The 12,791-nt window shown below is 45.0% G+C and overlaps 2 protein-coding genes across 2 annotated transcripts in view; both read left to right on the top strand.

Moving 5' to 3' along the window:
* The window catches only part of RNF150 (ring finger protein 150), a 107,209-nt gene extending 100,830 nt beyond the window's left edge, over positions 1–6,379 (top strand). Inside the window, exon 7 of the mRNA XM_005427763.2 lies at positions 4,286–6,379. Within this exon, the coding sequence (XP_005427820.1) occupies positions 4,286–4,404 (119 nt within the window). The 3' untranslated portion in view covers positions 4,405–6,379. The remainder of the gene's footprint in view (positions 1–4,285) is intronic.
* Positions 6,380–12,576: 6,197 nt separating this feature from the next.
* Positions 12,577–12,791, top strand: part of TBC1D9 (TBC1 domain family member 9) — a 76,010-nt gene continuing 75,795 nt past the window's right edge. Inside the window, exon 1 of the mRNA XM_014309803.2 lies at positions 12,577–12,771. Within this exon, the coding sequence (XP_014165278.1) occupies positions 12,577–12,771 (195 nt within the window). The remainder of the gene's footprint in view (positions 12,772–12,791) is intronic.

The following is a 12,791-nucleotide window of genomic DNA, read 5'->3' as shown; positions in this document are numbered from 1 at the left end:
ATGAGGATGTGAAATGAGTAGTAGTACTTCTCTGCTTACTGTCATTGGGTGTAATAGCAGAGAGCTACCCAAAAGTCTGGAGAAGGAAAGAAGTGCCATCTTAGACAAACCTTATATATATTTAATGCCAAGAAGCTTTTGTTGTTAACATTTTAGTGTGGTCTCATTTTTCTGCTGATTTCCTGGATGCAATTTGCTTATTGACATTTGAGCCCAGTTATGGGCTTTTACAGCTTTTACAGCTCAGTGAGCCTGGGGGAAAACTCAGCTTCTGGGGCAATCTGGAACAATTTTAGGAGAGCCCCATGGCACTGTCTGTGTCCTAGGGACATCAAAGGACAGCATGGGATGTGGCCTCCTCGGGAGGAGCACAGTGGTGAGCAGGAGTGAGGCCTCCACGAGTGCAAAGTCCACCAGAGTTTCATCAGCTTGTTTCTCACCCTTGAGTGGGTCATTGCCCATCTCAGCTGGTGCCCATGCCTGTATGCTTGGCAGAGGAATGGGTTTGGAAATGCACTTTTCACTCACTGTTCAATGCTTAGCTCCCTCCCAAGCCTCTTGAAGCAGTATCAAATTCTTAGAAACCCATTGTCTGACCTCTTTCTTTTGGAATATTTATTAGTGTACAACAGCTACAGACTTACACCAATGGTTATGAATAGCAGCAGCAGTAGATAACTATTACTGGTGTGCAATCTTACTGTTTTCAACACACCAGAGTAATTAGCTGTTTTCATCTTTGTTTGATTGCACTACTACTCAAATGTAAGCATCACTTGATGCACTTTTCAAGAAGCAAGAGCTGTACCACCTTTGTGTAGGCCACTTCCAAATCTACCTGGTGATATTCTTCCCATGCTACTGTAATTGATCCAAAATAATATTGGCTAGAGAAGGAGTTTGCTTAATTTCACCTCTGAAACAAATGTGTGTCAGGAAATACAAGTGAGTGGAAAAAGTCTGTCTGGACAGGCAGCATGCTGTGGTGTATTATGTTTCTCTGACATGAGAGGAATGTGGCAGGGACGTCTACAGTTCCCTGCTGTAGGCACTAACACTCTGGCTGGAAAGCAGCTTGAGATGTGCCTTTTGCTTCATTAAGCAAAAGGCTTTCTGCCCATGGCAAGAAGTGCTGTAAAGCACAGTGGAAGTATTATAGTGTGTGTGGTTAGACAGGGTTGCCAATTTCAAGTATCTAAAATCACAAGTCAGATATTCCAGCATAAAATTGGTCTAGAAAATAGAGATTTAATTTTTAAAACACTTAGTTTCCTTTTTGCCTCTTAAGCTTCATTTATTTTTAAGTGGAAGCTGAGATCTTCACTGAAAGTTGAGATCATCATCTGATTTCAGGGCTTTAAGAAAAACAGCAAATTACAAAAAACCTGCAGAAGGGCCGTAAGGGTTGTTAACAGTGAGCCAGGCATCCCCTGTAGAAGCTGTGTGACTGTAGAAGCTTTGTCATTGTAAATAGGATCTGAAAGGCAGGGATGCAAAACGCAGGCTAAGCTCCTGGCACTTGCCATGTAGTTGAGGTTTGCTTACCTTTAGCAAATAACAGTAACTGTGCTGGCTTGTGTTACTGAGCAGCCAGCCAAAAACCCAACAAAACAAAGCAGCACAGTCTGGCAAGCCTGTGTTGTGTGGGGGAGCCACGGTGAGGCAGCTTGCAGACCTTGCAGCCAGAGTTATCTGCAGCTAATCCGTGTCTGTGCAACTTCTGCAGCCTCCCAGAGTTTCATCCTGTGTGTGCTGGGCTCACAGCAGGACTCTGTGTACACAGCCAGCAGGTAATGCTGAGGGATGCATTCATTTCCTTATGTAATGCTCTACAGCTTCCAGAGAAATGGCAGTGCTTCCCTGAAAGGGAAGGTGTAAGGATGGTGATGTCCAGGGTGTTCTCCCCACTCTGCCAAAGCTGTAGCTTTAGGATTTTGAACTGCCACACTGGTAGCAAGCAAGGAAGGTGCAGTGCTTCTGTTTCTAGACCCTATCACAGTGCTGGAAAATCAATGCCAGAGCACAGGCATAGGCATTTTTAGGATCATTCCTTGTTCCTGCCAACCTGCACTTCAGTTCCAAAGAAGACTGCAAAAGCCCACACTGCAAAGACTAAGATCCAAGAATTTGGATAATTGTATAGGATTTGTAAAGTAAAACTCGAGTTTACTGGCTTGGAGAGTGTGTGCTGCTGTACCTCCATCAGATATGAGGTATGTGAGCTGCAAATCTGGTCCTGTTCTATCTGCCTGTCTTGAACTCTTGAACTTGAGATTTTTTTTCTGCTGTGCAACCCTGGAAGAAACAACAATTCTTGAAACAACATTTCAGCATTATTAAACACTGCTTGTTGGACGCTCTGACATTTGGTGTTGGCAGCTCTGCCTGCCTCTTCAGCATGCATCTGGCTGTCACTATTCAGCCAGTCCTTTTCTTCTGCACAGCTAGTTCAGGTGGAAAACACCTTGTCTCCCAAGTGGCTGTTCAACATGGCTAAACCTCAGGAGCTCTGTCTTGCAAATACAAACTTGCCCTTAAGCATAATTTTCATTGTTTTTGAGAATCCTGCTAATTCTAGAGGAATGATAAATAATCCAGTGGTCTGAAACCACATTATTCTGACTCAGGGAGCTGTTACCACTAGAGATGGTGCTTTTGGTGTTGGAGGTGTATGAGATGCTCTGATGTACTCTAGGACCCAGCAGCTCGCCTGAAGGTTCAATGACATTTAAGACCCCTAAATCTGCAGGATGTATCATTCAGCTTGTAAATACTTCCTCCACCTCTGGTGGAAACATTTACAGTCAGAAGCAATGCCTTGAAATGTTTACTAATGTCATACTGAAAGGGCAAAAAAAAGATAGAGATATAAACGTGTTGTGTGCATTAATTCTTTATCTTGCAATCAAGAAAGCATAAAAGCAATCCAGGGTGAAAACTGGGAAGAGTTGCAAAGGAGAACAGTGATTCTCAGTTTGAATCATGCAGACCCCATTCAAGCTTTCTCTGCAGAGCATGAGGTCCAATCCCAGCACAAGTAAACACATGTGGGGGGTTTAAAATCTAAAATTTTTAAAAATCATGCTGCTCTTGAGAGGTGATTAACTGTGCTCACTTAGCTTCAAGTGAATAATTAAACTGTGAGGAATTATTATTTTCCTGGCTCCTTTGTCATGTTTCTTACTTACTAATTCTTAAATATTCAATTTCTAGATTTTTTAGCATCAATCAGGCTCTGCTTCTAATGTCTAAAAAATAAAATATGTAAAGGAAAAACTGCCACAGATTTAAATACATTGTATTGTTACAATATAAATACCATCTCTGTAATTAAACCACTTGAAAATATGAACCATCAAATTTTTGTCTCAGGGACTTCACCACCTATGAGGGTTTTGTGCCTTTGAAAATCTCCCTAGTGTGCTTTGCTTCTCCTGATTGTTCTTGGAAGAAAATTAGCTTTTAGTCATTTAAAATCTGTTGGCTTTATTTGCTGCTAAATATACACATGGTAAGTGCTGTGGGATCAAAACAAAAACAAGTTGCTCTTCCAAGGATGTGGTTTGAGTTTGGCAGAAGTCAACAATACAACTCTTAGAGTATTTGGGGTCATGGTGCATTAAGGTAGATCCCTTTGGCCTGGATCAAGAACCTGCAAGGTATCTTCAAATCAGAGGAAAGAGTAAATTTAAAGAGACTAGAAGAGGATGAGAGAAGCCACTTGAGAAAGATAGCCTGGTCCAAAGTCCTGGATTTGTTTTGTCCTTGTCCAATGCCAATGTTCCTACATTAGAGTAGTGCCCTCTTAAAAATGTCCTCTGACATTCTATCACTTATTGAGGGTTTGGGCAGATTTTTTTCCTCTTGGAAATGTTTTCCTGATGATTCAGTTGCTCCACCAGGTGCCTGTGGCTTTGTCATTAGCTTGCTGTCTTTGTGGGGAGGGTAGGATGATGCCAGGTTGAGAAAGTGAAAGGGGACAGGGAGGGAAATTCTCACAGGGTGGGAGGAAGTTCATGAAGGACCTGGATAAAAAGCCCTGAGAGGATTAAGAGAAAAAAATGTTACCCATCCAGACTCCTTTTCATCATGCTTTTCACTATGAATGTCTTGAATTTTGGGATATTTTGGAAGTGTTGTAGACAGATATTAAATAAGAGCAAAGTTTGTAATCTAATCACAATCTCAGTGGCGGAGAGACCTCTGGATTCCACCTGCAGAACTAAAAATCAGTAATTCATTAACAGAAAGACGTGACCTTTTCCTGTCTTTTCTACCCTCACAGATGAGCAGGAGCCAGCAGTCAGCAGTGATTCAGATATTTCATTGATTATGGCAATGGAGGTTGGACTCTCTGACGTGGAGCTTTCCACTGACCAAGACTGCGAAGAGGTGAAATCTTGAAAAACAGAGCTGCAGCACTAAACTACAGGGGAGGGTCACAGGTAGGGACCGAGTCAGCTTTCTAGGATTTGGACCAGTCATGCATATGCCTCCAGAGCACTGTCACTCCTGCACACTCCACGCTGAGATGGTCATGAAAAGCAATAGCGACTGTTGTGTCTGCCTGGATGCGGTTTCATCACCTGCACACCTCTGTTTGGCTCACGTGGGAGATGGACACTTCCAGATTGCCCACGTGCTTGAGAGCGGGCATGGAACTCTCCAGGGGCTCATCAACATGCAGCTGAAATGACAGCTTGAGTGTTTTTTACACTTGTTCAATCAAATTTTTGTTGTGTTTTTTGAAAAGGCATATGTTTATTTGGTTTGTTTGTTTATAGTTTGTTATGGATGGACAATCTGTTTTTATTGACTGACCCCAGCTTTTTCAAGAGTTCAGTCCAGAAACCTGAATTCCTGTTCATTGGTCACTTCATGATCTGACCAGGATTTATCATTGCCTTGTTGTTTCTGCATGAATTACACGTGGCTGGCTTCAGAAGGATCATGCACCAGCACCCTGCATTATGTAACACCTGCCTTCATTAAGTGGCAGGCCTGGAAATGGTATATTCTGAAGGCTTTTATTTGTAAGAGAGCTCTGAATTAGCAGAAATCTGGGTTAAAATGGCATTAGTTTGTCTCTTCAAGTTCTGTTCTAGACAAGTATTGTACAGTGTGAAGGAGAGAAAGAAGAGCTTAAAGCATCCATCCGTCCATGTAGTCCTGTCCTGTATTTTATGCTATTCACAGGTGTCAGTACATTTGTGTCCTTCCTCCAAGTGACAATTCAGTAGCTGGAAAAAAAGATCTAGCATAACATCACTTTTTAATTTTACAGACCAAAACCAGATCAGTGGGCTAAAGGAGCATCTGAGAGGTTTCCAGAGGCTGCTTATTAACAGTTCTGCATTAAGCAGGTGACAGTATTCTTACAAAGGGTCTGGAGATGCTGCTGTCAGTGTCAGAAATTGCTAAGGGAGCAAGAGGCAGTCATTTGAAATGTTTAATTCCTGGTTTGCTTTGGGTCTTTTCACTTAGTGTGTTTCATTTCTTACATTTTGACAGCAGTTTTTGTCTGCTTGTTATCTAACAAGAATTCAGGTGGTTTGTTGCCCTCCCCAGAGTCCAGAGTCCCTGTCAATGTTTTCAGAAGCATAACAGAATATTTGCAATTTGTATACAGATACATACACCAAAATATATTGAGGAGGGAATTTGGGGAGGGAATTTGAAAATAAAAGAACTAATATAAATCAAAACACCTAAATAATAATGACCTGACATAATAATTTATTTCATCCTGAGCTCTGCTTTCCAGGTAAGAGCTCATTGTTAATTGTGCAGTGTGTGATTTGGTTTTTCAGTCTAAATACTCAACTATGAAGAAGCTTTCTGTTACACAAGAATACATAGTTCCTGTTGAGAGTCAGATGATTTGAATCACATTACTGCCTCCTGAGTCAGGCCACAGAATCAACAATTCATCTTACATTGAAATTTCATGCAGAGGTCAAACATTTTGACTTGGCAGTGTCATGATGGCATCTCAAAATGCAACTGTTGGGGCTCACTGCATTTAATCTCCTTATGGATTTACTTGTTAAATGTGAAAACCAGCTTCCAGCCAAAATTTATGTTTGTCAGATTTTATTCAGGAACAAATGTGTTTATCCCTAAAATTTTGGCTGACTTGCTTCTTCAGTACAGAAATAAGGAAAAAATATTCTCCATGCTCTTCTGTCCATTTAGAACTAATTACACATTTAGTTTAATTCTGTTTTATGTTCTTAGTCCCTAAATTTCATGGTAATCTTGAGGTAAAGGTTTTTAACTGAAAGAGGGCAGATTTAGATTAGATATTAGAAATCAATTATTACTGTGAGGGTGGTGAGGCACTGGAAGGGGCTGCCCAGAGAAGCTGTGGGTGCCCCATCCCTGAAAGTGTTCAAGGCTGGGTTGGATGGGGCTCTGAGCACCTTGGTCTAGGGAGAGATGTCCCTGGCCATGGCAGAGGGTTTGGAACTGGATGATCTTTAAGGTCCTTTCCAAGCCAAGCCATTCTGTGATTCTATGAAAATGACCCACAAATGTGCTGTTACATCTTTAGAAGCCATTGGAATGAAAATCTTTTTTTCAATTAAAGAGATAGAGGCAGCTGGAAATCTTGATTAAAAAAGAAAGTTACAGACTGTTCCAGAGGGTACACTAGGTTAGTCTTAACAATATTTGTGGTTCTGTAATCTTGTTTTCCTTATTCTTTTATGTATTCTCTATTCCTTGCTGCTATAGGAAAGGCCTGACACATCAACGTTGAAATTGATCCCTACACACAAGGGTTTGCACAAGGTACTGCATCAGCTCCACTTAAGCTCTGTAAATAATGCTGAAATCAGATTTAAGTGGTGCTTACATCACATTTTGACCCAGGAATGAAATTAATTTCAAACGACTGCAGGGGAAGGAGTGAGGCTGGTTATTTACAGTCAGGGCTCCTTACAGAAAGGCCACACACTGGTACAATTTCTTCTGCAGCACTGGAGCCTGGGTGCCACATGTCACAGGAACATCACAAACACCATGTCCAAGTTGTCAGTGATCCTTTCACATATGCACACTGTAGCTCAGCACACAGGCAGAGAACTCCTGGCCAAACTGCTTGGGTTTCAGAGGAGCTGTCACAAGGTCTTCGTTTTATTTCATGGACTGAATTAAGTTGATCTCAATGGATAGATTGACCAATTAGCTGTTGCCATAGCAGAACCACCCACGGCACAGCAGAACAAGCAAAGCCTGTGGAAAAGCAAGGCAGGAGGGGAAACTCCCAGCTGATACTGAGCTGGGTCCTTTGCCCAGGAAAATCATTAAAGGGAGCTGTGCTCAAAAAGGCATCACAGATTAGGTAATTCAGACCCTTCTGAGAGTTAATGAGGAACTTTGTAGAGGTCTTGTGCTGTGCACACACTTTTCCTAAATGCCCCATGTTAGATCAGATCCCTTGGGGTGCACAGGTGGCCACTAGCAGGGGCAGGGTGCCAGGCTGTGAGTGGTTTTGACATATCCCCAATTAGTGATATGCCTTTTAGAAGAGGCATCCTAGCAAATCTGGGTCAGGAGTCTTTCTGCTTTTGTTTTCCCAGTCCTACCTGCAGCTTCTCTCAGGGAAGATGTTGTTCCATCCCTGTCCTCAGGTGTTCTGCAGCTCTGAGCACTGTTAAGTGATGGTAAGGGCAAAGCTGAGTTACACATCACTGAAGCCTGAACTTAGGAAAGCACTTAAGTAAATGTTTTATTCCATCCTTCTTAAAAAAAAACACAATTAATTTTGGACTTGCACTAAAATTTAATTATTTTCAACAGGTCTTCTATGAGCATACATAAGCCCCTGTGTCAAAAAGAAATGTTTTCCTGAAGCTTGACCTGACTGACAATATCCTTTGCACATATAACCTGTGAACTGCCTCGGGAATTTGAGGTGCTTCGTAAATGTTAAGACTCCCTGATGTGTGTTTGTAACATGTATGAAAGCCTTAATTGTGTGCCCATGCACACCTTGGCACTGCTGCCCGCTGAGCCTGGCCATTAAGTAGGTGGGGCTCAGCTGCTGGGGATGCACTAGTGGCTGCTCAGAAGGGAGAGCAGCCTTTAGCATGCAGCCAGGAAAGAGCAAAATCCTCTTGAGCCCTCTGACAAGCAAGTGTTCACAGGTGCAATTCTGCAGGCTGGCACCATGGCTGAGTGGGGGCAGCTCCTGCACAGGGGCAGTGGCCAGGAGATCGTGTGACTCCCAGGAAACGGCACTCTTGTCATTCATTGGTCCTGTGCTTCTCCCAGTAATTCCTGTCTTGTCATCTGAAGCACTTTGCTTTTCCATGAGCAAGTGGTAGGAGCGAGAAACATTTGCCTTAGCGAGGCCCATTAGCCCTCAGGCTGGGTTGCAGGACAAAACCTGGTGAGACAGAAACTGCACTCAGAGTGTACTTGGATTTCCTTGGGTTTCACTGAGCTGCCTTCCCAAAGGTCTGTTCCAGAGGTAGCATGCATAGGCATAGGCAGAACTTTACACTCACAAACGACCTGATGTGTGCATGCCGATGTGCAAGGCCTCAGGCCTACATCCCCTCCCCACAGCTCACCTGTTCTCCTGGGGATACAGATCTGAGGGTTTGGGGTTTTTTATTTCCCGGCTGCTTTAGAGCCCCAAAACCAGGATCAGGACTATCATAGCACTGCAGTTCATTCTTTAAGCACTCTACAGAATTAAATTGGCATGTATGCTTTAAAAGTGCATTGATGTGAGTATGGGAACTGTACTGTTGTGAAATCAGAAGCAGTTGTCATTTTTAGGCCTTTGTTTGAGGGAGATTGTGGCACAAAGAAAAAAGGCTTTATAGATGCAATTTGGAAAAAGAAATTATTGAAATCACATATGATAAGCAGTCCCTTGGATTTCACTAATGACCTCTGGATCAAATCCCAAGGAAGTCATTGCAAGAAAGGCATTGATGTTGGGGTGCATCCATTTCACAGGACTAAAATGGCAGAGAAACCCAGCCTGTTCCTTCCCAGCCCGTCTCACAAGTGTTTGTCCAAGGGTGAGCCTTTGTTGCAGGGGAGGAGATCACGGGATCAGACTTGCGCAGTGCTGCTTCCTCTGCTGTGGTTTGTGCTGCCAGTGTCTCTCGGAGCAGGCTGCAGAGGGAAGGGAGCTTGCCCACGTTCAGCTCCAGGGCTGGGTGAAGAGCAGGCCATGGCTTCCAGCAGGCTGCAGAGGGAAGGGAGCTTGCCCACGTTCAGCTCCAGGGCCTGGTGAAGAGCAGGCCATGGCTTCCAGCAGGCTGCAGAGGGAAGGGAGCTTGCCCACGTTCAGCTCCAGGGCCGGGTGAAGAGCAGGCCATGGCTTCCAGCAGGCTGCAGAGGGAAGGGAGCTTGCCCACGTTCAGCTCCAGGGCCTGGTGGAGAGCAGGCCGTGGGTTCCAGCAGGCTGGGGACAGGCAAGCTTCCTCATGGCCAGTGCTGACCCTGGCACTGGAGCTTTGTGGTGAACACTGAGCCCTGTGTGGACTCATTTGCTTTGTAGATGCAAAAACGTGTGAGGGATTTGGGGCAGGCAGCATGAGGGCAGTGGATCAGCTCGGTGAGCCCGAGCAGGAACCACAGTGGGGAGGGGTTTGGGCTGAGGGAAAACCAGGCTGGAGGTGTTGCTTTCACAGGCTTCTTCAATAGGGGAAATTGATCCAAAATAAGCACTGCTTTCATTTTACCAAGCTGTTAGGTGAACGGATTGATAGCTTCAGAGGATGAGGAACGCCAGATGGACTGCTGAGGGAGGATTTGTTTGTGAAGCAGATGGCAGCTGCGGGTGGGGACAGAGAGTGAGGGCAAGGGTGAGGCTGCCCCTCTGCTGTGCCACTACCCCGCTGGGCTGGACACCCACTTGGCCCCTGTATCTGCCCATTTCTTTGTCAAGGAAACACCCTTCTAAGCAGGAGCTGTATTTCAAAGGGAGAAATAAAGAAATGAAAGATGTGGCTTTTGAATGAAAAGCCAACGGATGATTTTTCCATCTGAAATTAATCTTGTCTCTCTCCAACATTTTAATTGTGAATTGGTGGAAGTTACTTCTTTCTGTAGTGAATGGAAAAAGAAATGAGAGGAAAAAAAAGGAGTATTAGTGTTTCCCTTTCTTGTGTTTTTCTTGATTCTTGGTTCTGAGTAGCATTAAACACAATAGCCAGATCGAGATGCTTGTTTGCTCTGAATGTATACAGTTATTTCAGATGTCAGATATCTAAATGTTTTGTATATGTATGTAATGCCATCCACAATACTTGTTTCATGTTAGAAACCTGAAATGACTGTACCATTTTATAATTAGATATGTAAAGAGGGGACAGTGGGTGGGAGGGTCTGTTATTTTTATACCAAGATGTTCCTTGTATTTAGTGAACATTTAAAACAGTTTTGTACTTGTCAAAATATACATTCCATCCATTTCCAGAAGAGAATTATTTCTATTTAGAGTAGTTTATCAGCAAACCAAAAAAAAAAAAAAAAAAAAAGGTAGCATCCCACTTATATGCAGTTCCTGAACAAAGCAGCAGTATCCTGGTTTTCAGTGATGGCTACAAAGCTTTTTCCAGCCATGTCTCTTCTCACATGCAGCAGAGCTATACCAGCAAATGCCAGTGTTATAAAGGGAATTAAAATCCCAAATGAAATAAATACCACACGGATCAGAGCACAGCTTAACAAAATAACTTCATGAAGTTCAGAGACAATGGTCAGTCCCAGTGAAATTCTCCAGAGGAATCAGTCCTGCTCTGGACAGCAGGAGCAGATTTACCGGGAGGTTCGGCTCTCTGTCCCTGCCTGGCAGAGCCAGCAGCCTCAGCAGGCTGGGGCGTGCAGGATTGTCACACTCCTGCCCCGTGGCTCTGGCTGTGCTGCAGCTCTGGTTTGAGAAACACCTACCAAAAGGTCATGACACAATCACACTGTGGCATTTGCATGGGCCATCCTTTTTCTTGTAGTTGGCTTTTTCATTCCCTCCCTTTCCCTGCTACCTGTGACGTGCTGCCAAAGCTGTGCAGTAGCAGTTTGTGAAGATTTTTTTTTGCCTTTTTTCCCTTCTGTACAGTCTTGCAAATAAACTTTTAACTCTTTGCTGACATTTTGTAACGTATACATCTTCCTCTCCAATGCACTTTATCTCTCTTGAAAAATGTGGGAGTTGGAGAACTGCCATCTTAAAGGGATTTGCCTGAAATCATGAGACACGTACTTTTTATTATTTTGTGTCCTTTTTGCTTTGTTAAATACTGTGAATGCTAAAGAGCATAGACAGTGACTCAGCTGGGGGAAATACCGAAATGTTGAGGCTAATACTTGGAAGCATTAATCAGTAGTCCAACATGGCTATTTTTGTTATATAGAGGATTATAATGTAAATATGTGAGACTGTGTTATTATGTACTAGTAAAATATTGCAACTCTCAAAGTTGAGATGGTGAATTCCAAGGAATTTTATTGCAGGTTTTTTAATAAAACAAATCTGATTATTGTGTTGTATGTACTTTCTAACAGCCTGTGTAAACCTGGAGTTTCCTGATGAGTGAAACTTGTGGGTTGTTTCTCCCTGAGCTCAGCCACTGCGCGCTTTGGCATTCATGGGAGGCAGAGGGTGCCAGTGGGAAGGGACCCAAGTGACATCCTGGCCTTCGTGACACGTCTCCCTCTGCCCTTCAGCTGCTTCTAAACAGAAAGCAGCAGCTGTGGGAGAGGTAAATGCTTCTGCTGCCTCAAGGGAGAGCTGCAGCCTGAGCCCAGATATGTTAAAACAGCTTTTAAAGATGCCTGCTTTAGAAGGTGCCGTGCCTCAGTGGGAGCTGCGCCGCTGCTGTGAGGCGTCACCCAGCTGCTCTTCCCCTGCCTTGTCAGACATCCCCGGGAGCAGGGGGAGGAGGAGAGCCCAGGGATTGTTGTGTCATCCAGCACGGGTATGCTGGTCCTGCTGGTTTGAGGCACAGTAAAAATCCTGCCTAAATGTAATAGAAGAGACTTACAGAAAAGTTCTCCAGTAGATGCGAAAGAAGGCAGAGAGAAGTCCGTGAAGGAGCCAGCTCCTGGCTCAAGCCGCAGCCCTGCCGTGGGTCCCGGCCTGCCCCATCCTGGCGCACCTTTTTTGCTTTCCGGCCGGTGCCGCCAGCACACGCAGCTCTTTTCCAGCCACGGCGCCGCTTCCGAGGTGACACCATGCCAGATGGGCTGGAGCCCTGCATTGTATTCCCCCCGGAGCCGGGAAGGCAGCAGCTGTGGCCAGTTCCCTCTCATCTGCCCAGAGCCTGCTGCCTCCTGTGCACCCACCCCGCCCCGTTCATCTCCGCTCTGGCCACACAGCAGCTGGCTCAGGGCAGGGAAACCGCCTGCGGGTTATCGTGGCTTTGCCAGCAGCGCCGCGAATTGCTTTTCTCCTCTCAGCTCCTGTCAGCAGCACAGCCTGAAGCTCCCATCCCGAGGGCAGAAGCCCTCCGCACCAAAACAAACCCTGGCTTGCCTTTGGAAAGAGGATTCACGTCTTGCTAGCCAAGAAATCCCGTCTCGCTCTTCCCCGCGCATCTCCCTGCCCGCCAGATGCTCCGTCCCCTGCCTGCATCTCCCGGCTGGCCCGGGGGCAGCGGGGCCGCGTTTCCCCGCAGGCAGCTGTGCCAGATGCTGGGCCAGCTGTGCCAGATGCTGGGCCAGCTGTGCCAGATGCTGGGCGAGCTGTGCCAGATGCTGGGCGAGCTGTGCAAGATGCTGGGCCAGCTGTGCAAGATGCTGGGCCAGGTGTGCCAGGTGCTGGGGCA

The sequence above is a fragment of the Geospiza fortis genome, unplaced genomic scaffold (genome assembly GCF_000277835.1).
Source record: "Geospiza fortis unplaced genomic scaffold, GeoFor_1.0 scaffold35, whole genome shotgun sequence".
Lineage (NCBI taxonomy): Eukaryota > Metazoa > Chordata > Aves > Passeriformes > Thraupidae > Geospiza > Geospiza fortis.
Note: the sequence above shows the minus strand (reverse complement) of the source record. Positions and strands in the feature narration are given on the sequence as shown.